At 54.2% G+C, this 25,745-nt stretch overlaps 6 protein-coding genes across 16 annotated transcripts; 3 read left to right on the top strand and 3 right to left on the bottom strand.

Annotated features, from left to right (window-relative positions):
- Positions 1–316: 316 nt before the first annotated feature.
- PROSER3 (proline and serine rich 3) lies at positions 317–10,258 on the bottom strand. 7 transcript variants are annotated; one of them, XM_029925901.1, is made up of 11 exons: positions 10,179–10,258; positions 8,164–8,260; positions 7,653–7,855; positions 6,734–6,861; positions 6,522–6,631; positions 5,751–5,833; positions 5,536–5,657; positions 1,856–2,028; positions 784–1,738; positions 614–695; positions 317–504 (listed from the first exon to the last, which is right to left on the bottom strand). In XM_029925901.1, the coding sequence occupies exons 1-11, from the start codon at positions 10,241–10,243 to the stop codon at positions 369–371; spliced, it is 2,154 nt and encodes a 717-aa protein (XP_029781761.1). In that variant the 5' UTR covers positions 10,244–10,258; the 3' UTR covers positions 317–368. The 7 variants fall into 7 exon arrangements, with proteins under 7 accessions (XP_029781761.1, XP_029781763.1, XP_029781764.1 ...); XM_029925903.1 differs by having other exon boundaries at positions 6,522–6,628; XM_029925904.1 differs by lacking the exon at positions 10,179–10,258 and adding an exon at positions 9,212–9,344 and having other exon boundaries at positions 8,164–8,308.
- Positions 10,259–10,390: 132 nt separating this feature from the next.
- On the top strand, positions 10,391–12,303 carry HSPB6 (heat shock protein family B (small) member 6). Its single transcript, XM_029926018.1, has 3 exons — positions 10,391–10,630; positions 11,582–11,704; positions 11,818–12,303. Exons 1-3 carry the CDS (start codon positions 10,448–10,450, stop codon positions 11,998–12,000), a joined length of 489 nt encoding a protein of 162 aa, XP_029781878.1. The 5' UTR covers positions 10,391–10,447; the 3' UTR covers positions 12,001–12,303.
- Positions 12,304–12,999: 696 nt separating this feature from the next.
- On the bottom strand, positions 13,000–17,939 carry LIN37 (lin-37 DREAM MuvB core complex component). 2 transcript variants are annotated; one of them, XM_029925995.1, is made up of 9 exons: positions 17,713–17,939; positions 15,066–15,141; positions 14,855–14,908; positions 14,507–14,536; positions 14,342–14,427; positions 14,089–14,255; positions 13,382–13,522; positions 13,221–13,294; positions 13,000–13,136 (listed from the first exon to the last, which is right to left on the bottom strand). In XM_029925995.1, exons 1-9 carry the CDS (start codon positions 17,744–17,746, stop codon positions 13,055–13,057), a joined length of 744 nt encoding a protein of 247 aa, XP_029781855.1. In that variant the 5' UTR covers positions 17,747–17,939; the 3' UTR covers positions 13,000–13,054. The 2 variants fall into 2 exon arrangements, with proteins under 2 accessions (XP_029781855.1, XP_029781856.1); XM_029925996.1 differs by having other exon boundaries at positions 14,855–14,905; positions 17,713–17,938.
- A 1,080-nt stretch (positions 17,940–19,019) lies between these two features.
- Positions 19,020–20,371, bottom strand: PSENEN (presenilin enhancer, gamma-secretase subunit). The gene is made up of 4 exons (XM_029926029.1): positions 20,261–20,371; positions 19,971–20,127; positions 19,465–19,569; positions 19,020–19,305 (listed from the first exon to the last, which is right to left on the bottom strand). The coding sequence occupies exons 2-4, from the start codon at positions 20,029–20,031 to the stop codon at positions 19,166–19,168; spliced, it is 306 nt and encodes a 101-aa protein (XP_029781889.1). The 5' UTR covers positions 20,032–20,127; positions 20,261–20,371; the 3' UTR covers positions 19,020–19,165.
- Positions 20,372–20,511: 140 nt separating this feature from the next.
- Positions 20,512–22,732, top strand: U2AF1L4 (U2 small nuclear RNA auxiliary factor 1 like 4). 3 transcript variants are annotated; one of them, XM_029926002.1, is made up of 8 exons: positions 20,512–20,614; positions 20,786–20,848; positions 21,074–21,271; positions 21,354–21,403; positions 21,479–21,577; positions 21,747–21,880; positions 21,985–22,080; positions 22,445–22,732. In XM_029926002.1, exons 3-8 carry the CDS (start codon positions 21,166–21,168, stop codon positions 22,527–22,529), a joined length of 570 nt encoding a protein of 189 aa, XP_029781862.1. In that variant the 5' UTR covers positions 20,512–20,614; positions 20,786–20,848; positions 21,074–21,165; the 3' UTR covers positions 22,530–22,732. The 3 variants fall into 3 exon arrangements, with proteins under 3 accessions (XP_029781862.1, XP_029781860.1, XP_029781861.1); XM_029926000.1 differs by having other exon boundaries at positions 20,514–20,614; positions 20,761–20,848; positions 21,205–21,271; XM_029926001.1 differs by having other exon boundaries at positions 20,515–20,614; positions 20,761–20,848.
- IGFLR1 (IGF like family receptor 1) lies at positions 22,534–25,459 on the top strand. Of its 2 annotated transcripts, none has more exons than XM_029925972.1 (5): positions 22,534–23,021; positions 23,489–23,710; positions 24,156–24,340; positions 24,635–25,004; positions 25,086–25,459. In XM_029925972.1, exons 2-5 carry the CDS (start codon positions 23,554–23,556, stop codon positions 25,409–25,411), a joined length of 1,038 nt encoding a protein of 345 aa, XP_029781832.1. In that variant the 5' UTR covers positions 22,534–23,021; positions 23,489–23,553; the 3' UTR covers positions 25,412–25,459. The 2 variants fall into 2 exon arrangements, with proteins under 2 accessions (XP_029781832.1, XP_029781831.1); XM_029925971.1 differs by having other exon boundaries at positions 22,932–23,021; positions 23,489–23,734.
- The last annotated feature ends 286 nt before the right edge of the window (positions 25,460–25,745 follow it).

The raw sequence follows: 25,745 nt of genomic DNA, 5'->3' as shown, positions 1-25,745 counted from the left end.
CATCGCCAGCATTCTGATGACCCCATTAGTTTCATGCCCAAAAGACAGCACTTTGGTCTCAGCTGTGACAGGAGGACCCACTTCTGAGTTGAGAGTCAGTTAAGCTGAGTCCAGTCTTGCCTGAAATCTGTCCTGGAACTCCTCCCTGTCCTGACCTCAGAGAGGATTCCTTAGAGAGGAAACCAGAAGAGACTTTGTGCCAATGGTCCGGAACTAGAGTGGGGGTGGGGCACGGCGATAGGGGAAGGAGGGAGCTATTTTTCTTAATTAGCACTACCCTTAGCCTTTCCAGAACAACTTTCTCAGAGAAAATAAGTAACCTGAAAAAAATATTTTATTGGGAAAAATAGAATTTGTACAATTCAGCATCATCTGGTCTCAAGAGAAACGCCTTCCTTTTGTGGCCACCTCTCTGGGGACCTGGGGAGCGATCTGGTTGGAGGAGACCAAGTCCCTTGGTCTTCAGTGTGGTCCAGTAGGAGCGATAACTGCGCGGCCACTTTCCTGCAAAAAAAAACGGGATGGTAGAGGCTGAGATTATGTGCTCAGGATTGGGGTCTGAGGTTGTGGATGGCTCTGGGAAACGGGTGTTGTAGATCCTGATAATGGTCACCTTTTTTGCAGCCTTAGGTCGGCCCTCTGAACTCTTAGCACCTGTAGTACAGGGTCGTCCTGAAACTCGCTGCCGTCAGAGTCTAGGGGAAAAAGAGGGAGCGCCAGGAGGTTGACTCGTGGAGTGCCGAACTACTATCCAGATCCGGGCAACCATGCACATCAGCTCACCCTCTGCAGCATCTAGAAGTCGGGCGGCCTGGCAGAGCAGATCTTCTGAGGGGGCGTGCTCAGCAGAGGACGGGGGCGTAGCCACCGCCACCAGAGACCCCGCCCTGAAGGAAGGAGGCGGGGCCTCGATGCGAGCGGACGCCTCCTCAGCTGGAGGGGGAGGGACTTTGGGCTTCAGATACCCAGCTTCAGCCAAGGGAGTGTCTTTGTCCTTCTTAGGCTCTGACACCGCTAGGGGGAGCTTGGCCTTGGCATTCCGAGATTCCGCTTTAGACCGACTAGGCGGGGTCTGTTCCTTGGGAAAATGGGATCCAGATAGAGGGCCCATAACCTTTGTTTGGGGCGGTGTGACCTCGACTTTCCGAGATTCAGCCTCTGCCAGAGGTGGGTCCTCAAGGTGAGGGGGCGTGTCCTCCAGGCTGTCCGGGAAAAGTCGAGCGGATACTACCTGGCCCAGGGCGCCTCTGAGATGCGGGCCAGGCCCCTTGTCAACTGCCGTGACTCTCCCAGCGGACTTGTGGCTCTGGGCTCTGCCACACAGAGGCTTGGGGCCCTGCTTCCCGGGCAGGGCGGGGCAGCCCGGCGCAGGACTGGGAGGATCCTGGGGAGAGGCTGGGGGCGGGGAAGGGGAGGCTGGAGGTGCCCGGGAGGAGTCCAGGGGCACCGAGGTGGAACCCGGAGGCACAGGGATAGAGGCCAAGGGCGAGGGAGGAATGGCCCCGAAAGATACCCAGGGACCAGGCTGTGGGGTCCAGAAGAACCCAGCGGGGCTGGGGCCCCAAATGATGGGTGGAGCGAATCCAGGGGTAATAGGAGGCCTCTCCATATAGAAGGCCTCCTGGGGACCAGGCCGGGCCACACTGCTCCAAAGTGGGACGGAGTTAGGCTGGGTTCCCAAGGAACCAAGGGACTCTGCAGGGGCAGCGGGAGCTTGTTGACAAACGGGGACAGGGACCTGAGAGAGAGAGAAAGGGTAGAGGGGTCCTCAGTCCTCCCCAGGCTCCCCCTTCCTCCAACTCTCCTTACCATCCCTCCCTCCAGCCCCCTCAAGCTCCTCCCTTCCCCATCTCACTGGAGTGGTGAGGGCAGGAGTCTGGGGTAGAACCCAGGTTCCATCACCCTGCCCTCCTCGAGCCTGTTCAAGCTTCCGCTGCTGCCGCCACTGGTATAGAATGTCATCCTCTGGACGCAAAGGTGCCTGAGAGACCGGGGCTGGAGCAGGGATGGGGGCATGTGCTGGTGTTGCTGTGGGGTAAGCAGAGGGAGGAAGGGTAAGGCAGGGGCTGGGGTGATGATGAGCAAACCAAGGACAGCCTGTTTATATACGTTTTGACTGTACCAGAAGGTTATTCAGACAAGCTCTCCAGATAATGTCCTAACTCCTCATCCAAATAGGAAGAGAGAAAAGAAGCAGAGTCAGGATAGCGCACTCCTGGGCTTCTCAACCTGCCATCATTCAATTCTTTATTCATCAGCAAATATTTATTGAGCTCTTACTATGTGCCAGGCACTGTTCTGGACATTGTGCGCACATCAGTAAACAAGATAGATGCTCCAGAATCTGACCACTTCTTCTCCTCTTTTTTTTTAATTAAAAATTTTTAATGTTTGTTTATTTTTAAGAGAGAGAGAGAGAGAGAGAGAGAGAGAGAGAGAGAGAGAGACAGAGGTGGGGCTGGGGGGAGACACAGAATCTGAAGCCGGCTCCAGGCTCTGAGCTGTCACAGGCTTTGAGCTGCCCGCACAAAGCCTGACTTGGGGCTTGAACTCATGAACTGGGAGATCATGACCTGGGCCGAAGTCGTATGCTTAACCGACTGAGCCACCCAGGGGCCTCTCACTTCTCCCACTCTTTACTGCCCTTATCTGGGCCCAACCCCACAGCAAGCTTTTCTCTGGCTTCTCTACTTATGTGCTCCCGATCTGTTTACCCCTGCAGCCAGAGAGAGCCTGGGAACACCTGAGTCAGATCAGGGCCCTCCTGGATTCGAACCCTCCCCAGGCTGCACCGGTCCTGGTAAAAAAGCAAAAGCCTTCGCATTTGTGGTTCCTGCTGCCTGGAATGCTGTTCTCTCCTGTGTGTACAGGGTTCAATCCCTCAAACCCTTCAGATCTTTGCTCAGTATCACCTTCTCAGCGAGGTCCTCCCTGTTTAAACTTGCAATGACCTCCCGACCCACCACTCCCTATCCTCGTTCTTGTTCCATTTTTCTCCCTAGTACTTGTCGCCTTCTAACATACTCAGCCTGGCACTTCTTTGTTAATGTATCTCTGCCAATTACACAAGGGCAGTGATTTTTTTCCTGTCTGACCATTGCTATATCCCCAGTGTCAAGACCAAGGCCTGGTGCCACCAGTATTTGTGGCATAAACGCCAAATGCACTGTTTATTATATTGAACTGCAGTGCCCAGGCCCGTGCTAAAGACACTGCAGTAACTTGGGGTAGGGCCACTGGCTGTCCTCAGTTCAGTGGGGCAAATGGACATGGACATCGTTCCGATGACCCAGAGCATAACTTCATCAGTCATGATCAGTAGGGCTACCATTGTTTCTTAGAAGACCTGTCATCTGATGTTGCACAGAGAAGGGGGGGTGTCATCCTGGACCTCTCTCCCTCACTCCCCTCTGTATCCTGAGACTCCACTTCCAAACCTGGCCACTTTCCTTTATTCTGCTCCTCAGGCTCTGGCCTCAGCGAAACTACCAGCATCTCTCACTAGGGGGTTGACAGCAGCCAGAGGGAGTCTGTTAATACCCAAAAAAGAACATATCCTCTTCCTGCTCCGAATCCTCCATGGCTCCCTAGTACTAGGATCATGACCAACGCCTCCCACCATGCCCATGCCACCTCAGGTCCTTAGTACATGCTAGAGGGCTACTGTCTCCACCATCATGATTCAGGTCTCCACTTAGATAGCACTTCTTCCAAGGAGGCCCTCTCTGACTTCCCAGCATCACAGCTGGCTCCTGTTCGGCCTTCATTTCTACATTTCACTTTTGTTTCTGGCTATTTTCTGCCCCACACTGACTATATTGTGAGGACCATGAAGGTGGGACCATGTCCGGTTGGCTCACTGTGGAATACCCAAGCCCACCTAGAGGGCCTCATCCACAATACATATTCAATGTTTTGTTTTGTTTTACTATTTGGGGGTGAGGGGCACCCGGGTGGCTCAGTCGGTTAAGCGTTCGACTTCGGCTCAGGTCAGATCTCACGTTCACGGGTTCGAGCCCCGCATCAGGCTCTGTGCTGACAGCTAGCCCAGAGCCTGGAGCCTGCTTCTGGTTCTGTGTCTCCTTCTCTCTCTGCTCCTCCCCCTCTCATGCTCTGTCTCTCTCTCTCTATCAAAAATAAATAAAACATTAAAAAAAAATAAAAATAAAAAAATAAAATAAAAACATTAAAATAATTACTTTTTTTTTTAACTTTTATTTTTGAAAGACAGAGCATGAGCCAGAGAGGAGTAGAGAGAAAGGAGACACAGGATCTGAAGCAGCCTCCAGGCTCCAAGCTGTCAGCACAGAGCCTGATGCGGGGCTTGAACCCACAAACCATGAGATCAGGACCTGAGCTGAAGTCAGATGCTTAACCCGCTGAGCCACCCAAGCACTCCAGTATTCAATGATTTTTAGATGAAAGAATGAATAAATTTCTGCAGAACAACTCATGAAGGAGGTACTATTTTTATCCCCATTTTACAGATGAGAAAACTGAGGCTTAGGAAGGAGAGGTGAATAAAAGGCAAGGTGAACCTGAAAAGGAGCAAAGAATCAGACAAGGAGGCAGGATCACATACCAGGCACGAACACCCGTCTGTTTACTGTGCCTGCCTGTCCCCGCTCACTTAAGCCCCATGAGACGCGGAGCGTATCTGTTCTGTATACCACTGCATTGTCCCAGGACCTGGGCGTGGAGCAATAGTGACAGCAATGATGGCAGTAATAGTAACCCAGGTCCTTCATTCTGTCTCTGAAATCTGAAAATTCCAACAGTTTGCATGCTTTAGCAAAGTCACACGGTGTGAACAGCACTGACAGGGGGCTGGGACTCAACACGTTAGTATTTGGTTGAACAATATGAAATTGCTGTCAACCATTTTTTACTTACAAAGACAAAAATTTCATGTGGTTCAATGTAACACATTCATAGCAAAACCCTAAATGAAATATATAGAGATTATAAATAGCCTTCATATTCTTTAGGTCAGATTTTTGCTGTCAAATCGGGTATGGTGCCAAGTTAGCAAAAAGCTAATTTCTGATTTTGGACATGTATGTTCAGAACTGCACACTCGTGTGCCTGGGTGGCTCAGTTGGTTAAGCGGCCGACTTCAGCTCAGGTCATGATCTCACGGTTCGTGGGTTCGAGCCCTGCATCAGGCTCTGTGCTGACAGCTCAGAGCCTGGAGCCTGCTTCTGATTCTGTGTCTCCCTCTTTCTCTGACCCTCCTCCGCTCACACTCTGTATCTCTCTCTCTCTCAAGAATAAATAAACGTTAAAAAAAATTAAAAAAAACAAAAACAGAAAATAGAACTGCACACTGAATGCAGAGAGAACCTGCCATACTAGCGGTAGGTACTGTTCACAGACCTGCGGTAAGTGCACGCCGTATTCACCAACCCATTCATTACCCCTGTTTTAAAGTCGCAGAAACAGAGAGGCCCGGAAAGGCCCCAGGTCACACAGCTGGTAAATGTCAGAGCTGGGATTCACATCCAGACTGCCCTCCATTTTGGCCTCAGAACTTACCATGTGCCTTGGGGTCAGAGCGCTTGCTAGAGTCAGGGGTGAAGGTCACGGAGAAGGGAGAGAGGCCATCAGAGCTGCTGGCATCGCCAGGGCTGAGCGAGGAGGAGGAGACTGAGGCCTTGCTGTAGGGAGAAGGCAGAAGCGAGGCATCAGAGGTCTCAGGGGCGGGCAGGGCCTGGGGCTGCAGGGGTGGGAGAAGGGGGCAGGGACGGCACCTGCGCTTGAGCAGCCTGGCAGCTCTGCTCTGCAGGCTCAGTGTCTCCAGGTCCAGCAGGGATGAGTTCCACGTGTTGAGACTCTGCGAGGTGAGAGAGGTCAGAGGCCAGCCCCCATCTCAAAGGGTGCTGGAGAAGGGGCTCTGGAAAGAGGGCCCTAAGTACAGGTCTGCACTCCACCTGGTACCCTCACAGGCTAGCACATGTGAGGTACCCTCACATGGAATCTGCTCCTCTTCCTCAGGGAAGGGGGACCCAGTGCTCCTCCATGGGTCCACACCGCCACCCACCCCTTTGTAGTCACTGTGGTGGGAGAAGGGTTGACCTCACTTTCCTGACCAAGACTGGCTAATTGCAACAATCTGTCCTCTGGTTCCACAGTGAATGGCTCAAAGATGAATAAATGAAGTAAGCCCTGGGGTTCTGGATGGAGCTGTTGGAAAAGTCCTCCTCTTCCCACTGAACTATGTAAGTCAGAAGCCTAGAGCGAACTGGGGCTATCTTCTTGACTTCGTGGGGGAAAGCCTGCCTGAGATTGAACCCAACAAAGAGGAACAGAGATTCAAGAGAGTGCAGTTCCTCTTAATACTGTTCAAACACCTGGATCCAGCCATGCCTGAAAGCATAAACATTTGGATTTCTTGATTGCATTAACCAATGAATCCTCCTTTTTGTTTAAGCCTCCTTGAACTGAGGACGGACTCTAATTCTATCCCAGGGAAGGAGCTGTCAGTTCAGGTACATAGGGAAGGAAGTGGATGAGGATGTCACCTGCTTCATTTCCTGAAGGGGGGCTACAGCCTTAGCCTGAGATGCGCTGGCCACCTTGGCAAGAGTTGGGACTGCTGTGTTGGGTCTTCTTTCTGGTTCACTGGCTCCTGCTGAGAAGCCCCAGTTAATTTTGGGGGGCCATGAGGAACGTCTGCGGGGGGCATTGATCAGGAAAGGTTTTAGGCTGGGGGTGGATGGGACTGAGCGGGTACCTGTTGCAGGTTGACTGCTGGTATCTGGAGCTTCAGGCCGTAACCACCAAAAGTCAGCTGGGGTTGGGCCTGCGGGCTGGCGTTCCTCTCGGCTCGTAGGCTGCGCCTGGCGGAACCGGTTTATATACCTGTGGACATCAGAGAATGGGAGGTGGGTGAATGAGTAGAACCAAGAAATAACGACAATAAAAGTCACAATAGCAATGTTTATCAAGTACCATTCTCCTTTCTTATATAGTAATACAAATATTATTATGTAAGACTATATAAGACTGGACACGTACCTAGTCTTCTACAGATATATTTATCAGGGATCCTTACAGTTTTATGGCCACATAACTAGATTCTTGATGAACAGGGTATGAAGAGATATGATTCTGGAAAGTGGATGTGGCTGGGAGCCATTTTGGTCCATAAAGGAAAAGGCAACAGCCTAGTGACGGGAGGCAACTAGATAGAAGGAAACTGTGTCCCTGACACCTCAACGAGGGGCTGCCATATCAGCCCTGATTGCTTCTGCCTGGACTGTTAGGTGAGGGAGAAATAAATGCTATCTTGCTTAAAGCCCCAATTAATTTGGGACTCTTTGTTAAAGCAGCTGAACTTGCATCCTACAAATCCAAGTACTCACTATGTTATATAGCACTTGTTATAGATGCTTTAGAGACAGTAACTCATTGAAAGCTTAAAACAGCCCTAGGAGGATATATACTATTAACATCCCAATTTACAGATGAAGAAACTGAGGTGAGATAGGAGGGTAAGTGACAGAACTGGGATTTGAACTCAGGTAGCCTAGCTCCAGAGTGCTTAATAACACATATGAAGTGTGGTCCTAGAAGTGCTGCATAAACAACTCTGGCTATGATGATTATTATGGGGGTACCTGCTCCCTCCCTCCAGGGCTCCTGGTACTTACTTGGCCACTACGGACTCCTTGCTGCCAACTGGGATGGGTGGTGGGGAGGCTCCCATCTGTCCTTCAGTGGTGCTGGGTGGGGAAGGGGTCCCTGCGCTGGATGGCCAGGACTCTTCAAACAGCTCAGAGGAGTTGGGACCTGTGGCCGGAGCCTTAGGAACTTCTGGGAGCTTGGACCTCTGGGACCTGGATGGGCTCAGGGTCTAAGATAGGGAGATGGGGAGAAGAAACTGAGGGCTGAAGGGTTATCCCTGTAGAGAAGCGAAGACACACACGAAGTGTGTCTCGGTCCAGAGGGGAGGAAACACATCCTGCAATGGCAACAACTCAGTGACTGGGGCTCTGACGGGGGATCCAAGTGGCAGAGGACTGGGTAAGCACAGAGCTGTAGGGAGCGCAGGAGGGACTGTCTCTTCACTTTCCCCCCTCTCTCATCACATGTCCTCCTTCCCTCTATTTGTCACTCCTTCACCACTAGGCTCACATAGTACTCTCTATGGGGTGTCCTCACCTTGGGGTGCCAGGTCTGGCTTCGGGATGGCCAGTAGTGGGTTTGATCCAGGGGAGTGTCCTCAAAGGGGCTCTCTCCGACGGAGAAAACCGGCTGACTGCAAGGGGAGAGTAAGGTTGGCAGGCAGAGCATGGTCAGTGCAGCCCTGTTGGGGGGTTGTGGCGTGGAGTCAGGTTGCAAGGTTGGGAAGCAGAGGGCAGAACCAGATTACAATTCCCATAGATTTCTGGAAGACATGAACTACAATTCCCATGAAGTGCTGCTGCACATTCAAGATAATGATACTAGAACACGACTCCCACCAGCCCTTGGAGCAGTCTCAGAAAACCAAGGAACTGCTCTTAACTCTGAATCCAACCTAGGAGGCTTTAAAATATGCAGATGCAAGGTCCTCACCCCAGGCCCAAAAAATCATAATATCTGAAAGGAGGCTGGGCATCTGTACCTCTTTTGCATCATCCCTGACTTGGGCTCAGGTCACCATCTCAAGGTTTGCGAGTTGGAGCCCCACGATGGTCTCTTTACTGACAGCTCAGAGCCTGGAGCCTGCTTCGCATTCTATGTCAGCCTCTCTCTCTCTCTCTGCCCCTCCCCTGTTCATGCTCTCTCTCTCTTTCAAAAATAATAAATAAAACATTAAAGAAAAAAGAAAAGAACCAAGGCTAAAACCCATCTCTGTACAGTTCCCATAAGCCCTTGGGACCCCAGTAAACAGTAAATGGACTACAATCCCCAGCTCCGCCTTAAGAAAAAAAAAAGGTCAAAACCCATAGGGGGCAATTTTAAAATTAAAACATTTAATTTCCAAGATGACCCTGGGCATCCTTAGAGGAAAATGGAAAGTTCTGGGGCCACTTAGAGAGCGGAACATCTACGGGACCCCCGAGATGATAAAGTCCAAGGCTGGGGCAGCCAAAAGATGTGGGGCATCTTGGGAGTTGTAGTTCCAGTGCGGTTGAGAAAGAGACTCCGGACGCTAGCAAACCTGACCGGAGGCTGTGTGGTCCTCCCCAGGCCTCCTGTGATCTCCGGGAGAAGATCGCCTCACCTGCGGTCCATACCGCAGCTACCTGGGCGCTTCCGCCTGCTCCGCTCCTTCACCGGCCTGACCCGCTCACATCTCTGTCGCTTAGCAATGCCCTGTCAGGCCCGCCCCTTTCTGGGAGTGCCGACGCTCAAGAGAGCGGCCTCCAAGGCGACCAATGATGGAGAGGGAAATAAAAGTAATTGGAAAGTGGCCAAAGGGAGGTGTCCCACAACTGGCTGTAACGTCGGCCTGACTTGAGAGAGCATGTTTGATTGGAGAATCGTAGCGAGCTGCAGTAATTGGCAAGTTTGTGGACCAATGGAAAGGATGTGAGAGTGAGCTCCGGTTAGGAAGTGTTCCAAAGTACACTCGCGGTCCCGCGGGGTATTCTAGCCACTCCCTCTTTTGCAGCAGAAATCTTGCCCGGACTCGAATCTAACTACCGTTTTTTGCTTTGCAGAGCAATAAGAGAATCCGTCCCCTCTCTAACCACCGCCCCGCCATCGGTCGGACCAGCTAACCTGTCCCGCGGGGTCATTAACCACTTATGTCTTGCTGCAGGAGCAGCTGGTTGCGCTAAGTGCCAGGCCTGGGCTCCTCGCCGAAATGGTGGGATCAAAATGAGCTATTTCGGGCCCGGCGCGCGGCCCCCGGGGGGCCAGCCTGGACTTTTCGTGCCCGCGCCCTCTGGCTGCTGCTCACCTGGCAGACCCCGCTACCCTGGGCACCCGAGGCTGAGTCAGAGGCCTAGAATTAGGCCCGGCTTGCCGGGGGGCTGGGCCCAAGGCCCTGCTGAGATGGGAGTAGGGTCTGTTTTGTGTCCTCCTGACAGCTTGGCCGGCTACCACATTCCCTATACCCAAGAATCTGCTCCTAAGACCGCCATCTACGTCATCCCCGGAGCTGTCTGCGGGGCGGGGGTGGATTAAAGGGACGGAGATCTCTGCAGTGGCCCTGGGGGCCAAATGCCGCGCGCTGTTCTACCTACCAGCAAGACTCTGCCTCCCCAGCCTCAGTTTCCCCTTTGGGAAATTGGGGGATCACCTCTGGCATCCAGCAGGCGCTTAATAAATGGCCAAGTCATTGTTGGGCTTTCTAAATAAGGCTCTATTAATGGCCGGCGCTGGCCGTGGTCCCAGTGTCCCCGGGCGGCCCGCCGAGGGGCGGACACAAGGCGTACTATAAGAGCAGCTGCCGCGCACGCAGGGGCACTGCGGAGCCTGGGGGCGGCGGCGGCGGCGGCGGCGGCGAAGCAGGATGGAGATCCCGGTGCCTGTGCAGCCGTCTTGGCTGCGCCGCGCCTCGGCCCCTTTGCCCGGACGCCTCTTCGACCAGCGCTTCGGCGAGGGGCTGCTGGAGGCCGAGCTGGCTGCGCTCTGCCCCGCCACGCTGGCCCCTTACTACCTGCGCGCACCCAGCGTGGCGCTGCCTGCCGCCCAGGTGCCAGGCCTGGGGGAGGGCGGTAACCCGACCACTTCCAAGGCTTGAGGTCCCGGTTATCCTGAGGGGGTGGGGGTGAGGAATGCCCCCTGACTTTGAGCGGGGTGGAAAGTCCGGGCACTCAGAGGGGCTTCTAGAGTTCCCAGCGTATGGAATCTCAGTGGCCGGATTACTGAAGGGAGAGGGAGGTCCCTGACCCTCTGAGGAAGGGGCCCAGCTCTGAGGGGCTGGAATGGCTGAGTCACTGATAGGGTGCGGCGGTCACTCTAAGGAGGGGCGGGGGTGACTGAAGAATCTGGGGAAAAGGGGGAGTGCTCAGTTATTCTGAAGGTCGTGTGGCTTCCCAGGGACTCCTGAGGGTCGGGAAAGTTTTGTCATTTTCGGGGAAGAGTTTGGAGACTGTATGTGGTGTCCCTCTTTCTCCTGGAGAGACGGAGGAAGGGTCCTATGATTTGAGAAAGGGGGTCCTGGCCACTCGGGGAAGTGGAGGATGAATACGTGTAACTGTTGATGGCGTAAACGGCCCTGTGACTCCAGTAGGAGGGTAAAAAGAACTCTGGAGGCTGCGGGAAGAGGCATCTTGGCAATTTCTGGTGGGGGGGGGGGCGTGCAATAAGGGCATCCGGCGAAGGGGGCTGGGGATTCATTGTCCAAAGGATACGCTATGGGCTCTTGACACTGGGGGAGGGAGGTCGCTTTACCCTGTGAAAGCCAGGTCCCTGACCTTGCAGAAGGGGGCCTCATCACCCTGTGTGAGAGGAAAATCTGATTACAGGGGGGAGGGGTGATCCCAGTTATTCCGGGTAAAGACATCCTCTGGGGCTAGGAGTAGGAAGGGAGACTGCCCAGTTCCGGAGGCCTGGGGCAGGGGCAGCCCCGTAACCCACGGGGGAGGGGCCTTGCTGGGTCCCAGGAGCCTCGCCCCACCGATGACGATCCGGCTGTGCTTAGGTCCCGACGGAACCTGGGCATTTCTCGGTGCTGCTGGACGTGAAGCACTTTTCCCCAGAGGAAATCGCCGTCAAGGTGGTTGGTGACCACGTGGAGGTGCACGCGCGCCACGAGGAGCGCCCGGTGAGCCCGCTGACAGGGGTGGGGCCAGAACGAGTAGGCGGGACCCGCGGGCCCGAGCCACTCGGCGTCCACAGGGAAAGGGCGGGGCCGCTCAAATCTCTCTCCCCCGCCAGGACGAGCATGGATACATCGCGCGCGAGTTCCACCGCCGCTACCGCTTGCCGCCTGGTGTGGACCCTGCCGCCGTGACGTCCGCGCTGTCGCCTGAGGGCGTCCTGTCCATCCAGGCCGCTCCCGCGACAGCCCAGGCGTCGGCCCAGGCTCCGCCGCCGCCGCCGCAGGCTGCTGCCAAGTAGGCGTCCTGCCTGGACCCAGGGAGCCGCCTCTGGCCCCCTCTTTTAAAGCCGACCTGACTCCGCCCAACCACCCACCCAATCTGGGATCCTACCCTGACCCTTCCCAACTAGATCCTGCCCTGGTAACCTAGACTTTTCCACTGACACTCATGCTCTCATACCCACTCCAGTTTTCAAGCCCCCCCCTCCCCCACATACACATCTCCCTAGCTTCCAGGCCCTATAAGCATAACACTTCAGCCTACAGTCTCCCAGCCCCGCTGACCCCACTTTCTTGGCAATATAAACCCACTCAAAACTCCCTCCTCTGCTTCCTCTGACTCATCTGTTAAAACATCTCCAAATCGCATTTTGATCCTCTCCCCACTCTGACACTGTATTATGGTGTGGCCAGCCCTGCTCCCACTCTAGGTCAGTCAAGCATAATCCCCCTCCACCCCTCAAATATCCCGGACTGCCCAGACCTGCCACCCTGGACCATCCAGGCCTGGTCCTCAAGACTCTGGATCCTTCCCTCATTCTAACTTGACACTACTCTCCCCACCCATTTGTGGCTTGAAACCCCAGCCAGCCACCCCCAGACTCTTGAACCCCTTTTCTGACTCCCACCCTTGGACACCTATTCCACGCCAAGCAGGACCCTCAGGCTCAGACTGTACAGATACCCACCCCATCTCCCCAGATCCTGCACAGACATCCAAAGCCCCATCCCCAACTCTAACCAGAATCCCCAATTCTGTTGTAACCCCTAAGTCTCTAACCACACATCCTAGGCAATCCCCCTCCCCTTATTCTCCACACACCTCCCCTTATTCTCCAAGACCCGACCAAGCAGCTGCATTTTCTTCGGTTCCCTACAATCCTTCTCTCTCCTTGAATTCCCTGCCACCCCATCCCCTCATACTACCTAGGGCCCACTCCCCGAATAAGTGTGATAGAGCTCTGCCAGCTGCTTTGTCTGGGCTGGGAAGAATGGGTCAGAGCAAGCAGAGGCCAGTGTGGAGGTGTGAGGGAAGGGAATGTTTATTGGGAGGATGTGGGGGGCAGGGGAACATCACTGTCGTTCATACATCTCCCGTAGGATCTTCATGCTTTCTGAGTACCGAAGCTGGTTCCGATGAGAAGCCTCCTTCCACCTGCGGTGCGGGTGGGGAAGCAGAGGGAGGACTCAGCAGTTGGGGCAGAGGCCACAGGGGTGCAAACAGGATAGTGATGCTCACCTCTGGCGGATGCGTTTCCAGCGCTGCATGTTGCGGTAGATGAGTGTGGATGGCGAGGGCTCAGGGTCCGAGGGCTGTATGGACAGAGAGGCCAGGCTGGGTGGCCATGCCCAAGGCTCATAACATATGCCCGGTAGCCCTGGGTCAGCCTGCACACCCACCTCATCATCGGGGGCACCCTGGGTCTCAGGCTGCAGGGGGGATGGAATTCGGGACCTGCAAGCATCTCCAGGTGGCCCAGCGGCTGTGGGTGGAGGCAGCTTGTACACGTCTCGACTCTTGGTGCTGGTGACCTCTGAACTCTGGGGACACAAGGACCCCACCCCAGGCCCAAGAGAGTTAAAGAAGGCTAGCGCTACACACTTCACCCCTCCTGCCTTGCCCAGTGACAACAGATATGAGGGTCTCACAGGGACCTGTCTTACGAGCCATGCCAAAGGAGTGTCTCCTGTCTAATCCAGGGACCCCCATCCATCTCTGCCCAGCCCAGGGACCCCCGGTCACTCCTGCCCAGCACAATGACCCCCATCTGCTCCCCTAGGCCAGGTGGCTACACCTTTTTGCACTAAGGACCCCTGTCGAGCCTACTAGCTTTAGGGGACCTCTGATCTTGCAGGTCACACCTATCTGCCCAAGGGAACCCTGTCCTCTCTCCCCCTCAGGCCAGGTAGCTACGTCCATCTGCTTTAGGGAGTTCCATCCATACCCTCAGCAGAAGGGTTCATATCTGTGTGCCTCATCAGGCTAGACATCGCTGAGGGACACAGAGACCTGTGCCTGTCTATCCCACTAGTTTTGGGAGGACACCCTGTGGCCATCTACCCACTGCCCCACTGGCTGCTGGGAGGGGGCCCACCACACATCCAACCTCCTCGTCCTCAGGCAGTGGGGGCAGTGGTGAGCTGGGTGAACGTTCACGCTCGCGCACTGAGGGGCTGTTGCGCATCCAGGCACGGCAGATTGGGTACAGCGGTGTGTTTTCACTGAACTGAGCCAAGTCCACACTCCGGTCAAACAGCTTGATCACATATGTGTCTAGGGTGATGGAAAGGGAAGGTGTGTGAACATCCTCCCACAGCTCCCCGCCATGCCTTGCCCTCTAGAGCCACTGCCTTACTCACTGGATCGCTGCGGCCCTCCCTCAGCCAGCCCGTCATCCATCTCCCTCCTCTTCTTCCTCCGCTGGTGGGGGAAGCGGGCCGACGGTCTGTGTGGGGGCAGGAGAACATCAGGAGAACATCAGAACAACACCTCTCGTCAGTTGGCTGGGGCCCCTGCCACCTTACCGTTTGCCAGTAGCTGCAATCGAGCAATCCCTGTGGGGAGAGGCAAGACGTCAGCAGGCTGACCCTAAAACAAATGCCTGCTTAAAACTCCCAAAGGGTACCCTGGGGATACTGAGACGTTCACAGGGACCCCACCTAACTCTCAGACCCTGCGTCCGACCCATGCCCCCAGGGCTGGAAGTGCCCACCATAAGGAAGCCTAAGCTTCTGCTGCTACAGGGTCTCGCTACGTAAAGGGTGGTCAGGACTGTGGTGGAGGAAGTGCAGGGCACAGTGGTCAGAGCCTGGATGAAGGAGGAAGTTACCCAGCACAAATCCTCACATACAGATCCCTTTAACAAAACTTACTTGTTGTGGGTGTCCGAGGGGGTCTTCCCAGCTTCCTCCTCCAGGCGCTCCCTGCTAGCGGAAGAGAACTGTGGGCTCAGGGTTCCCAGGGGCGAGTGGGAAGGGACTGAGTAACTTTTCCATTGGGCCCCTTCCTCCCTAAGCCAGCCTCTGGGGTCCTACCCAGATCCACCCAGGACGACCCATAATCCATGCTGGGCTAGGCCCCAACCTGTCCATGTGACTCTTCTCCAGCAGACACTGCAGAACAGCATCAAGTTGGTTCCGGGCCTTGGCCATCTCCAACTCTGGGGAAGAAGATACCAGCCAGGAGTCGGTTCTCAGGCCCAAGGCAGGTGGACAGCCAACCAGGCCGGAGAAGGGCCTCCATATCCAAGCCCACTGCCAGGCCCAGGCATACTGAGACGGTGCAGTGGGCAAAGACAACTGATGCAATGAGCAAGAGCTCCGGGTTCCAGGGTTGTCCCACATGCACATGTGTGACCAAAGGCACATGAGGCCTTACCTCACCGAGCCTGTTCCCTCATCTTGAAAATAGGTCTCCCAATGATACGTTATTTGCAAGGACTGTTTTGAGGTTTAAATAAACCTGTGTAGGGGCACCTGGGTGGCTCAGTCGGTTAAGCCTCCGGCTTAGGCTCAGGTCAGATCTCACGTTCGTGGGTTCGAGCCCCGCATCAGGCTCTGTGCTAACAGCTAGCTCAGAGCCTGGAGCCTGCATCCGGTTCTGTGTCTCTTTCTCTCTCTGCCCCTCCCCCTCTCATGCTCTGTCTCTCTCTGTATTAAAAATAAATAAAACATTTAAAAAAATTTTTTTAAATAAACCTGTGTAGGGGCACCTGTATGGCTCAGTTGGTTAAAGTGTCCAACTTGGGCTCAGGTCATGATCTTGCTGTTCCTGAGTTCAAGCTCCATGTTGGGCTCTGTGCTTACAGCTCAGAGACTAGAGCCTGTTTCATTCAGATTAGGTGTCTCCCCCTGACTCTCTGCCCTTCCCCCACTTGTGCTCTGTCTCTCTGTCAAAAATAAATAAAATGTTAAAGAAATTTTTAAACAAACCTATGCTATATAAGAATTTCTTAGCAAGATGCAATTACAGTAAGTGAGATGTATAAAGCACTTATTATGTGCCAAGAATTGTTCCAGGCACACTGCACGTATTAACCCACAATAAATTCTCACAATAACTCTGGCAGGTAGATAGGATTACCTCCATCTTATGGATGATGAAACTGAGGCACAGAGAAGTTAGGCTACTTGTTTGAAGACACAGCTAGGAAACTGTGGGGCTGGGCATCTGCACTCGGGTCCTCCATAGCTGAAGTTATAAGGCAGAGACTCAAACTGGGTGCAAAATCTAGCCCCCGATGTGGTTTGTTTGGCTGAGGCAGTGATGTTATTTTAAATCTGAACTGAATCTAAATGGACATTTAATAGTTGAGAGATTGCACCTACAATATCTATTTTTGGCTCCCTCCCCCACTCCCGCCCCTAAATGAGATATGGGCCCATCTTCCTGCCCTCCTGGCTCTGCTGGCCTGTGTGTTTGCCTCCCCACATCACAGAACTTAAGGAGGTGATGATGTTATGTTATTCTTCTCACCCTTGTAGGGTGTTTGGTCTCCTGTTCCAACCAGTACCTGACATCACTCTGGCCCTAGGGCTCAAAGCCTGGAAGGACCCTTGGGGACATGTTTTGCCAGCCCTGGGATGAAAAGAGGCAGGGATTCCCAACAGCACTGAGGAGAGACAGGGTGGGTGTGAAGAGATTTGGGCAGCTGAGTTTCTAACAAAGAGCCCTGGGCAGGAGCCCAGGTATAACTCATACCCATAACTCTTTTGCTAGGCCCTGCTTCTCTCCTCAACCTCAGACTTTGGGCTCCCATGGTCTCCTGGATACTTCTTCCTGGACATCCCCTAGGCCCCTTTTCAGAGCTATTTTCTTTGTCTGATTTGCTGTTCCCTCACCTATCCTCACTCCCTGCCCCCTTTTTAAAATTATTTATTTATTTTTGAGAGAGAGAGAGAGAGAGAGAGAGAGAGAGAGAGAGAGAGAGAGAGAGAGAGAGAGAGAAAGAGAGGGGCAGCCAGAATCCTAAGGAGGCTCCAGGCTCTGAGCTGCCAGCGCAGAGCAGGATTGTGGGGTTGGGACTCATGAATCCTGAGATCATGACTGAGCTGAAATCCCACAGCTCAACGGACAGAGTCACCCAGGTGCCCCATCTTGCTTCACTCCTGATCTTACCTTTTCCGGTTTTGTTTTATTAGCACTTATACCGTCTAACACTCTACACATTATTTTTACCTTTTTTTTTTTTTTTTTTTTTTTGGTCTGGAGTGCATGCTTCTCCCACCACCCTCATTAACATGCCGGTCCTGGGTTCCCATCAGTTCGGACCCAACCCAAAATGACTTCCTCTCTCTCATCTTCGGTTTCCCCATCTACCACATTTCCTACTTCCTAGGATTATTGGGATACGGTGACTGCGAGGATTAAAAGCTTCTCTGTACTTCGAGTGCTGAGCACAATGCTTGACTCATGACCACTGCCGGAAATGGGGAAACCGAGGCAGAGGGAAGCTGAGTTCTTTTCGGAGTCACACGGCTCGGGATCCCCAGGTCTTACGGTACAAAGTCTGAGCCACCACCATTCAATCTCAACGCTACCTTGAACACAGACCGGGAGGGTATGAAGATGGCAAGAACCGTTCGATGCCCGACATACCGATAACCAGATAGGCGGCAGGAAGACTAGAAGTCGCGTGGTCCGTCTTATCGCGATAATCCTATCTATCGCGCCTCCGATACCCTGATCGGTTGGGTGCTCCCCTACAGGCCCCTTACCTCGGGGTCCTCACCTGATTTCTCCACTTTCACCTTCACCGGGAACATGGTTTGGGTCTGGGGTGTGGCTACCTGGGTCAGAGCAGCCCCAAAGACCCAGGGTCATAAATGAAGGCCGAAGGCAGACGGGAAGAGGTCAAAGACACGCTTTGTGTGCGGCCAGTCCCCGAGGCTGAGTAGTGTCCGGCAGCGACCGCCACTGCAGCCCCCACCTCCTCTAGTTTCCCTTCTGTGGGCGGGCCCCTTTGGCAATTGCTTGTTCCCATTTGTCAGTGCCACTGTCGGTCCCGTCCCTGGCCAATTGGCACTGCCGTCATCGGCTCCCAGCTGTAAATCCCACCTTTCTGAGGCCCCGTTTCCGGAAACAAACCAACGACATCCCGGATGCTTCCTGGGAGGCGTAGTTCTAGCTCCCGAGACACAGCCAGAGTAACAACGCCTGCGCCGCGCGAGGCACGGTGGGAGACGTGGGAGGAGGGCTTCGTGAGGTTTCCTGGAATTTGTAGTGTTAGGAGCTTTGAGTAACACCAATTTAGCTCTTAACAAGATTTATTGAACCGTGGCAGTCCTCGTCCCTGAGAGGAAAGCAAGTCTGGAGTTAGGCCTGGTTCAATATTACTGAGCACTCGCTAGGTGCCAGCTACCTGTTAATCTCTCTTCATGCGCAACCTCATTTATTTAGCAAATATTTATTAGTGTGCCAGGCACTCTTCTATACACTGGGGACACTGCACTGAACAAAACTGACAACTCTTGCCGTAATAGAGCTTATATTTGAGAAGATGTAAGATTACAAGAAAGAAGTAAAACATCTTAAATGAAATGTAATAAAAGAAAGAATACAACCTGAGGGCACTTAGGAAGTACCAAGGGACAGATTGAAATTTTAAGTAGGATGGTCAAGGAAGCCTTCTCTGATGAAGCTCTTGGTTGTCTATTGCTGCAGACAACATCTCCTTCAGAAAATGGGAAACTTCCATTTACCACAGATGCTTTGGGTCTGATAAACTCTAGGAGGTTGCACTGACATCCACATTTCTGATGAGAATACTGAGGCCAAGTGGAAAAGTACATTTTTCAAATTCAAACCCCCCCATACAAGATAGCGGCCCCTAGTACTGTAAGCATAGTTTCTTTCTTATTCTGCATCTGTAAAATAGGGGTCCAGAGCAGGAAAATTCCTGTTTCAGAGGGTTGAGAGAGTGAAGGATTAAACTAATGTGTGAAGCACTAAGCCGGTCACAAAGTGAGCATTCAATACATGTTTCTGAATATTAATAACCATTTTATGCCTCAACTTCCGAAAGATTCAGGAAGTCAATACAGAGAATTAGAATCCTTTATTGGGGGATGTCCGCAAAGAACATAGGAGATGGGAACAAGTCTTAGGGGCTTGAGAGTGGGCTTAGAGTAGAGGAGCCCATTCTGGGAGAATAGGCAGGTTCCAGGCATGTGCAGAGGAAACCATCAGGGGGTACCTAGGGGTATGGTGAAGGAGAGATAGTCACCAAGGGCGCCCCAACGGGGTCGGTAGATCTGGAAGATGGTGATCCAGGTGGTGAGGACAATCACCCAGAAGAGGAAGCCCACAGCTGAGCGCCAGACATCTGTAAGAAGAAACAGGAATAGGTAAGGTTGGCCTCCAGCTGCCCTCTGGTCTCCCCCAGACTGGCCCTCTCTTCTCTTCTGGAGCCCTAGAATTCTGGAACCTCCATCATTCCCTGTGGGCACCCGATGACCTTCCTTCATTTGTACCCTAGACTCACAGCCTTTGATTTGGCTCTGCTCCGTGTATGCCGGGACTAGGAAGGCCTCTCGAAAGAACCAGAAGATGTTGACCAACCAGAGGAAAGGCAGGAAAGCAAACCCACCTAAGAGAGAGAGAGAAAAAAAAAATCAAACACAACCAACCAACCAACCAACCAACCAACCAAACTGGAACAAAAAGCAATGACATTCCCCCCCAACTTCTCTCATCTCTGCTCGCAGAGACTTAGGAATCCTGGCTCCTCCTTGAGACCCCAAAATCGGACTCCTCAGTCATCTTTTTCTCGGGACCCAGAGTCCAGCCCCACAACTTTCCCCCGTCTCTTGGGACCCAGAAGTTGAGGTCCCCAGCTTCCACTTTCTTCAAGTCCCACACCCTTCCCTCAGACCCAGGAGTCCGCAACTTAGATCCAAGAATCCAAATCCCCAGGTCCTCTTCCCTCAGGCGCACTAGTCCAGTCTCGCTCCCCTCTCTTCTCCTGGGACTCTAGGAATGGCCTCTTACCCAGGTAGTACTTCCGGCACAGATTCAGCTTCTCCTCGTTGGACACCCGCTCCAAGTTCATAGTTGCGCTGAGGCTGAGTCGTTCCGAGGGTCTGTAGGGCAAGAGCCAAGCCTTGGCCCCAGGTGACAGATGCAGGGATCGCGAACAACCACGCCCCTATTACGACAAATCGGAGATAAACTGAAGGGTAGGTTTGCTGAAAGAAAAATACTCCGGACCCCACCAGCAAGCTGACAGAGTTGAACGCTCTTCATATTTATTGGGGTGCGCGAAACGACCCCCAACTCACCAGTGAGGTCTATTTCCTCCGCTTGGAAGCCTTTGCCACTTTCAACTCCGGACGTTTGCGCCAGATACCGCAAGTATCTCTGGAGTTTGTAGTCTTTTGGGGGAAGGCAACGCTGCACGCATGCGTCTTCAGGGAACTCCGGGGAGGGGGGTGATTTTGCGGGGAGGGCGCAGGCCTCGAACACGCAAGCGCAGCAGACGGTTTCTGAGCGCGTGCTGTGTCGAGAGGCAGAGACAAACTACACTTCCCAATGCTCTTAAGCAACGGAAATGACGTAAGGAGCAGACAGAGTTGGAGGGTTCGAGTAAAAATGGCTGAATATTTAGCTTCGATATTCGGGACTGAGAAGGACAAGTGAGAACGGGCGCAGGGAGTGGCCTCTTGCAGGGACCGGGGCCGGGACATTTGGTTCCCTGGTGGCTGGGAGGCGTTGGGCGGTGTTTCTGCGGTGTCCGGCCTCCCCGGCCTTCGGTTCACCTCTGTCTTTGCCCCTCTTCCAGGGTTAACTGCTCTTTTTACTTTAAGATCGGGGCCTGCCGGCACGGGGACCGGTGCTCCCGGCTTCACAACAAACCGACTTTCAGCCAGGTGAGACCCGGCACGGAGCCTTGAGGGTTAACGCCTCCCGGCCATTCCCCTTCTGTTGTCCATCATCACGAGGTCCCGCCTTTTCCGGATTGCTAAGGCCCACCCTCCAATTGGCTCTTTTGCAGTCGGGCCTCTGCAGGTTCCTCCCCTTCTCTCAGGCCCCTGGAGTCACACACAGCTGGGCTGTCCCTGACTGCTAGGTTTCCCCTCTACTGGTTCCCTTAGGGACAAGCATCTGTGATACGCTCAATCAAGCTGCTTAGGCTTCTTCTCTGTTGCCTGGTCTCAGCCCCAGCCTTCACACCCCATCTCTTTGCATGAGCTCAAGGCCTCCGCCCCCTTTAAATTCTGTTCAGACCATAGTGCTGCTCAACCTGTACCGGAATCCACAGAACACCGCCCAAACCGCAGACGGATCACACTGTGAGTGAGGGACCGGTCTTGGGGGCAGGGCGGACAGCCTCCAGCAGGCCACCCCCTGATTTTACCCTGCCCCCTTCTCCAGGTCACGTGAGCGACGTCGAGGTGCAAGAACACTATGATAACTTTTTCGAGGTGAGGGTTGGCAAGGGATGGGTTGCGTTTCCTGTGGTCCAGGAGCTCAGCTGAATTCCTCCTGATCTTCCGCAGGAGGTGTTCACGGAGCTGCAGGAGAAGTACGGGGAAATTGAAGAGATGAATGTGTGCGACAACCTGGGGGACCACCTCGTGGGCAATGTCTACGTCAAGGTACCTGCTTTCCCCCCAGGAGAGCCTACACGTGGAGGCATTTCAGTGCCACCACTGAAGCCTCACAGCTTGAGGTCCATCACTAAATCCAGCCCAGTCCCAGAGGTGCTAACTAATCCTCCGAAGACTTCTGAATTTGACTGCCGACCCTGATCCACTTCCCCCTCAGTTTCGGCGCGAGGAGGATGCAGAGCGGGCAGTGGCTGAACTCAATAACCGCTGGTTCAACGGGCAGGCAGTGCATGCCGAGCTGTCTCCTGTCACCGACTTCCGAGAGTCGTGCTGTCGGCAGTATGAGATGGGGTATGGTAGTACGGGGCAGGGTGGGCACCAGGAGTCCCAGACTCCTATGTGTTGGGCAACTGTCATTGACAACAGCATCCTCCGTCCATCTGTCCCCTACCCAGGGAATGTACCCGTGGTGGCTTCTGCAACTTCATGCACCTGCGCCCCATCTCCCGGAACCTTCGACGTCAGCTATATGGGCGAGGACCCAGGCGCAGGTACCTCAGGATCAGCTTGTCAGGACATCTCCTACCCTGAGGATTTTATACCCTGGGATGGACCTAATCCTATGTCCCAATAACAGCGTGTCTCTTTTGTATCCTAAGACTCACTCTGAGCATCATCCCAGGACCAGCACCTAAATCTCAACCTCAAAACCAGCTGGAACTCCAAACCCCCAAACCCAAGATCCATTCTGGATCTCCAGTCTGGAGATCAGTTCCTGAGCTCCTGTCCATTCCACTCAGTAACTCTGGTTATTTCGTCACCTGCCCTGCCCTACGTCAGCACTGAGGGGCAGGCCTAGGAACTGTGCAACACTTCTCACTGCGCTAACCCTCATCTCTCCTCTCCTGTCCCCAGGTCACCCCCGAGGTCCCATACTGGTGACCGCCCCCGAGAAAGAAACCGACGACGTTCCCCAGACCACCGGCATGGCCGCTTCTGAGACCCTGGCTCCCTTGACCTCCACCCCTGATAGGCATAAATGTTCCCGGCCAGGACATCTCCTGAAAGCTTCCTTAACTCCCCAGTGCCCTCTTCCCCAGGCTCCAGGGCTCCATGATGTAATCTGTCCAACACGGGGACCTTCTCTTACCACCCCTCCCCTAATAAAGTTCTGTACTGAGGGTTTAGAACCTGTTAGCTTAAGCTTAGCTGTGGGCTGGAGTTTCCTTCCACCCCCGCATCTCCTGACGAAAAGGGGAAGCGGGCTGGGCTCTGGCCACAGCTTCAGCTGAAGAACTTCCAACAACAGGTGGGAAGACAGCAGGCTCAGGGCCCAGGGCTCTAGAAACCTCTCAGTGGGACTGGTAGGGGTGGGGACGCTTTTGTGCTGGTAACTTCAGGACATTTCTCGAAGGCTTCTCAAGGGAGAGGTGCCTGGTTGTGGCAGGTTGGAGGACTCCCAGCCCGGAGGAGACTGGGGTTAGGAGCTAAGGTAAGGCCACTGGGAGTTGAGTGGGGGTCTCCAGAGGGTGAGGGCTGGGTCCTCATGCCAGCTGCCCTGAGGTGGGAGTTGGTGATACCTAAAACTTAAGCTTACTGTATGCCCGGTGCTGTTGTAAGCGATTTACTTCTAGTAATGGTTTTAAATCTTCAGAATAAACCTTTGAGACAGGTACTGTTCTCTCCTGTTTTAGGGATGAGAAAAGAGGTAAGGAAGATGGCAGAGGTGGGATATGAGTCCACTCATTGTGGTTCCAGAGTCCTCATTCGAGCCATCTTGAGGCCTTGGTGGCCCTTCTTTTAATGATAATGATAATAATAATAATAATAATAATAATAATAACGGGTCAGGAGCTGGATTAGGGGGTGGAGGGTAGGCTCCTTGTCTTCTAGAAGGGTCTGGGTCTCCCAAGCCCCCCACATCACTGCTTCCTTCTTCTGCCCTGGTTTCCTGGAAAGTGTGACAGAGGCGCTGTGGCCGGAAGTCCTGTGGTCACGGCCCCCCAGGCTGCGGACCCGCCCGGATGGGGCCCCTACGCAGCCTTCTGACTGCCACGCTACTCCTGGCCCAGCCGGCGACTCAGGAGGCCTCCCAGCACTGCGGGCGCCTCGAGTACTGGAACCCTGATAACCGGTGCTGCAGCAGCTGCCTGCAGCGCTTTGGGCCGCCCCCGTGCCCGGGTGAGGAGCAGGGGCCGGGCCGGGGTACGCATACGTTCGGGCGGAGCCAGGAGGTGATAAGCAGCTGGGGAAGGGAGAGGTCTGTGGATTATTGTCTGCGAGCCTTTTTTCGGGGTGGCAGCGCTGAGCCTGTGAAAGAATGGGTGACATGGGTTACGTTAGTGCCACGCCAAGAGGTCCTGCCAGTGAGAGAGGCCGGACCTCCGCGGTGTTCTGAGGGTGGGCTGTGTGGCTAAATCGGGAGGGGGCGGGGCCTGTGAAGAGAGGGTCTTGAGCCTGCAGGGTTAGTGCGCGGAGGGAGGGTGGGCACGTTCACTGACTCGTAAGTTGGATGAGTAGAATGCAAGGTGTGGGGCCTGCTAGGACCGGACAAAGGGGAAAGGACGTCGCTAGTGCAGAAGAGGAGGGGCTGGGCGGCCACACGTGAGACCTTGTTTCCCACCAGACTATGAGTTTTCGGAAAACTGCGGATTCAATGACTTTGGTGATTACGTGACGTACCCCTTCAAAACGTGCCCCTTTGGGCTGTGCAACCCCGACAATGCGGAGATATGTACCCCTTGTGGCGGCGGAGCCAGGGTCCCAGCTCCCACAGGGAGCCGGAGCGGAACCCACCATCGCTGCAGAGAGGTGCGGGTTGGGCTCCCAACGGCCTGGGAAGAGGGTGCAGCTTGCCAGAGAAGAGACAGAGGCTGGAGGGTGTGGTTTGGGATTAGGTGGGCGGAGTCTGGACTAAGGAAGGGGGTGTAGTCCCATTGAAGAGAATAGGGTTGAGGACATAGTATCGGAGACCTATCTGGGTTAGAGGGTGGGTAGCTGCATCAGGCAGGGATTTGGTCCCACTGAAAGATATAAGGATGGGAGGTTCAGGCTGAGGGGGCAGAAGTAGGGCCCCCCTCCAGCTTTACTCCAACCTATTTTCAGAAGCCGGTCCCACCCAAGGAGCCCTGTCCCCTGAAGTCTGGGAAACCAGAAGTCTTTAGCTCCCAGGAGCCCAGCCCATCAGCGATTTCCAGTCTCTCGTGGACACCTGAGCACAATGTCACTCGGCAGGCCTTGCCGAATTTTGCCCTGCCAGTGGTGCTGGTTCTCATGGGGCTGGTTCTGCTGGTGACCTCGGCAGTGATCCTCCTGCTTGCCCAGCAGTGCCACCGCCGGGCAAAAGTTGTCCTCCATCCCTACCCGGGCTTGGTTTGTGGCGACACCAATATCTCTACCGTCCTCTCCTTGCCCTCGTCCTCTCCAGGGTCCCTGGAGGCATCAGAGGTCTCTCTGGTTCCACTCCTGGGCAAAGGTTAGTTGGGACGTGCAAGGGAGGGAAAAGGTGGACTAGAGATGGCCCTTCCTCTCCCTCACCCCTCCATTTGTCTCCCAGAACTGCCGGGTCTGGCATCGCAGCCCCTGTCTCGCCTCCTGGACCAGCTGGAGGTGCTGGAGGAGCTGATAGTGCTGCTGGATCCTGAACCTGGGCCAGGCGGGGGCATGATATGCGGCACCACCAGACACCTGGCGGCGAGGTACGGCGTGCCTGCTGCCTGGTCCACCTTCGCCTACTCACTGCGACCCAGTCGCTCGCCACTGCGGGCCCTGATTGAGATGGTGGTGGCAAGGGAGCCCTCTGCCTCTCTGGGGCAGTTTGGCACACACCTGGCCCAGCTGGGGCGGGCAGATGCGCTGCAGGTGCTGTCCAAACTTGGCTGATCTGGGGTTTGCCCAGCCTAGTCCTCAATAAAGTTAACCAGGAAGTAAGTGCCTGCTGCCTCTGGGCCTCATTAAGATGCCCTTTTGAAATACGGTGTTAATTGGGCCACGACCCAACAGAATCCCCTCATTCCACCACCTGCAACATCACCATATGGGAGAGCTGACCTCAGGTGCCTCTGGTCGTTAGGGTCCTCTCTGAGAAATGGCCCTGCTGCCCTGGGGAGAGCTCATTCACAGGCCCAGCTGGGTTCTAACTTGGAATATGTTGAATACTTGCTGCTCCGAAGCCTTGACAGGCCCTCACAATTTCCTCGTAATTGTGGATGATGGC

This window comes from Suricata suricatta, chromosome 16 (genome assembly GCF_006229205.1).
Source record: "Suricata suricatta isolate VVHF042 chromosome 16, meerkat_22Aug2017_6uvM2_HiC, whole genome shotgun sequence".
NCBI lineage: Eukaryota > Metazoa > Chordata > Mammalia > Carnivora > Herpestidae > Suricata > Suricata suricatta.
This window is presented reverse-complemented; position numbering and strand designations above follow the sequence as displayed.

Excerpts from the sequence above, each read along its gene's own strand:
- PROSER3 (XM_029925901.1), bottom strand. The coding sequence starts at position 10,243 with ATGCCAGAGGTGATCCCCCAATTTCCCAAAGGGGAAACTGAGGCTGGG. Across the intron at positions 7,856-8,163 it reads GCCAGACCTGGCACCCCAAG|ACCCTGAGCCCATCCAGGTC; the intron begins GTGAGGACACCC and ends TCCCTATCTTAG. Across the intron at positions 505-613 it reads GACCTAAGGCTGCAAAAAAG|GAAAGTGGCCGCGCAGTTAT; the intron begins GTGACCATTATC and ends TTTTTTTTGCAG.
- HSPB6 (XM_029926018.1), top strand. The coding sequence starts at position 10,448 with ATGGAGATCCCGGTGCCTGTGCAGCCGTCTTGGCTGCGCCGCGCCTCG. Across the intron at positions 10,631-11,581 it reads TGGCGCTGCCTGCCGCCCAG|GTCCCGACGGAACCTGGGCA; the intron begins GTGCCAGGCCTG and ends GGCTGTGCTTAG. Across the intron at positions 11,705-11,817 it reads CGCGCCACGAGGAGCGCCCG|GACGAGCATGGATACATCGC; the intron begins GTGAGCCCGCTG and ends CTCCCCCGCCAG.
- LIN37 (XM_029925995.1), bottom strand. The coding sequence starts at position 17,746 with ATGTTCCCGGTGAAGGTGAAAGTGGAGAAATCAG. Across the intron at positions 14,909-15,065 it reads GAGAAGAGTCACATGGACAG|CAGGGAGCGCCTGGAGGAGG; the intron begins GTTGGGGCCTAG and ends CTCTTCCGCTAG. Across the intron at positions 14,537-14,854 it reads CCCTCGGACACCCACAACAA|GGATTGCTCGATTGCAGCTA; the intron begins GTAAGTTTTGTT and ends CTCTCCCCACAG.
- PSENEN (XM_029926029.1), bottom strand. The coding sequence starts at position 20,031 with ATGAACTTGGAGCGGGTGTCCAACGAGGAGAAGCTGAATCTGTGCCGG. Across the intron at positions 19,570-19,970 it reads GTGCCGGAAGTACTACCTGG|GTGGGTTTGCTTTCCTGCCT; the intron begins GTAAGAGGCCAT and ends TCTCTCTCTTAG. Across the intron at positions 19,306-19,464 it reads GCAGAGCCAAATCAAAGGCT|ATGTCTGGCGCTCAGCTGTG; the intron begins GTGAGTCTAGGG and ends TTCTTCTTACAG.
- U2AF1L4 (XM_029926000.1), top strand. The coding sequence starts at position 20,571 with ATGGCTGAATATTTAGCTTCGATATTCGGGACTGAGAAGGACAA. Across the intron at positions 21,404-21,478 it reads ACTATGATAACTTTTTCGAG|GAGGTGTTCACGGAGCTGCA; the intron begins GTGAGGGTTGGC and ends GATCTTCCGCAG. Across the intron at positions 21,881-21,984 it reads TGTCGGCAGTATGAGATGGG|GGAATGTACCCGTGGTGGCT; the intron begins GTATGGTAGTAC and ends TCCCCTACCCAG.
- IGFLR1 (XM_029925971.1), top strand. The coding sequence starts at position 23,554 with ATGGGGCCCCTACGCAGCCTTCTGACTGCCACGCTACTCCTGGCCCAG. Across the intron at positions 24,341-24,634 it reads CCCACCATCGCTGCAGAGAG|AAGCCGGTCCCACCCAAGGA; the intron begins GTGCGGGTTGGG and ends ACCTATTTTCAG. Across the intron at positions 25,005-25,085 it reads GGTTCCACTCCTGGGCAAAG|AACTGCCGGGTCTGGCATCG; the intron begins GTTAGTTGGGAC and ends TTTGTCTCCCAG.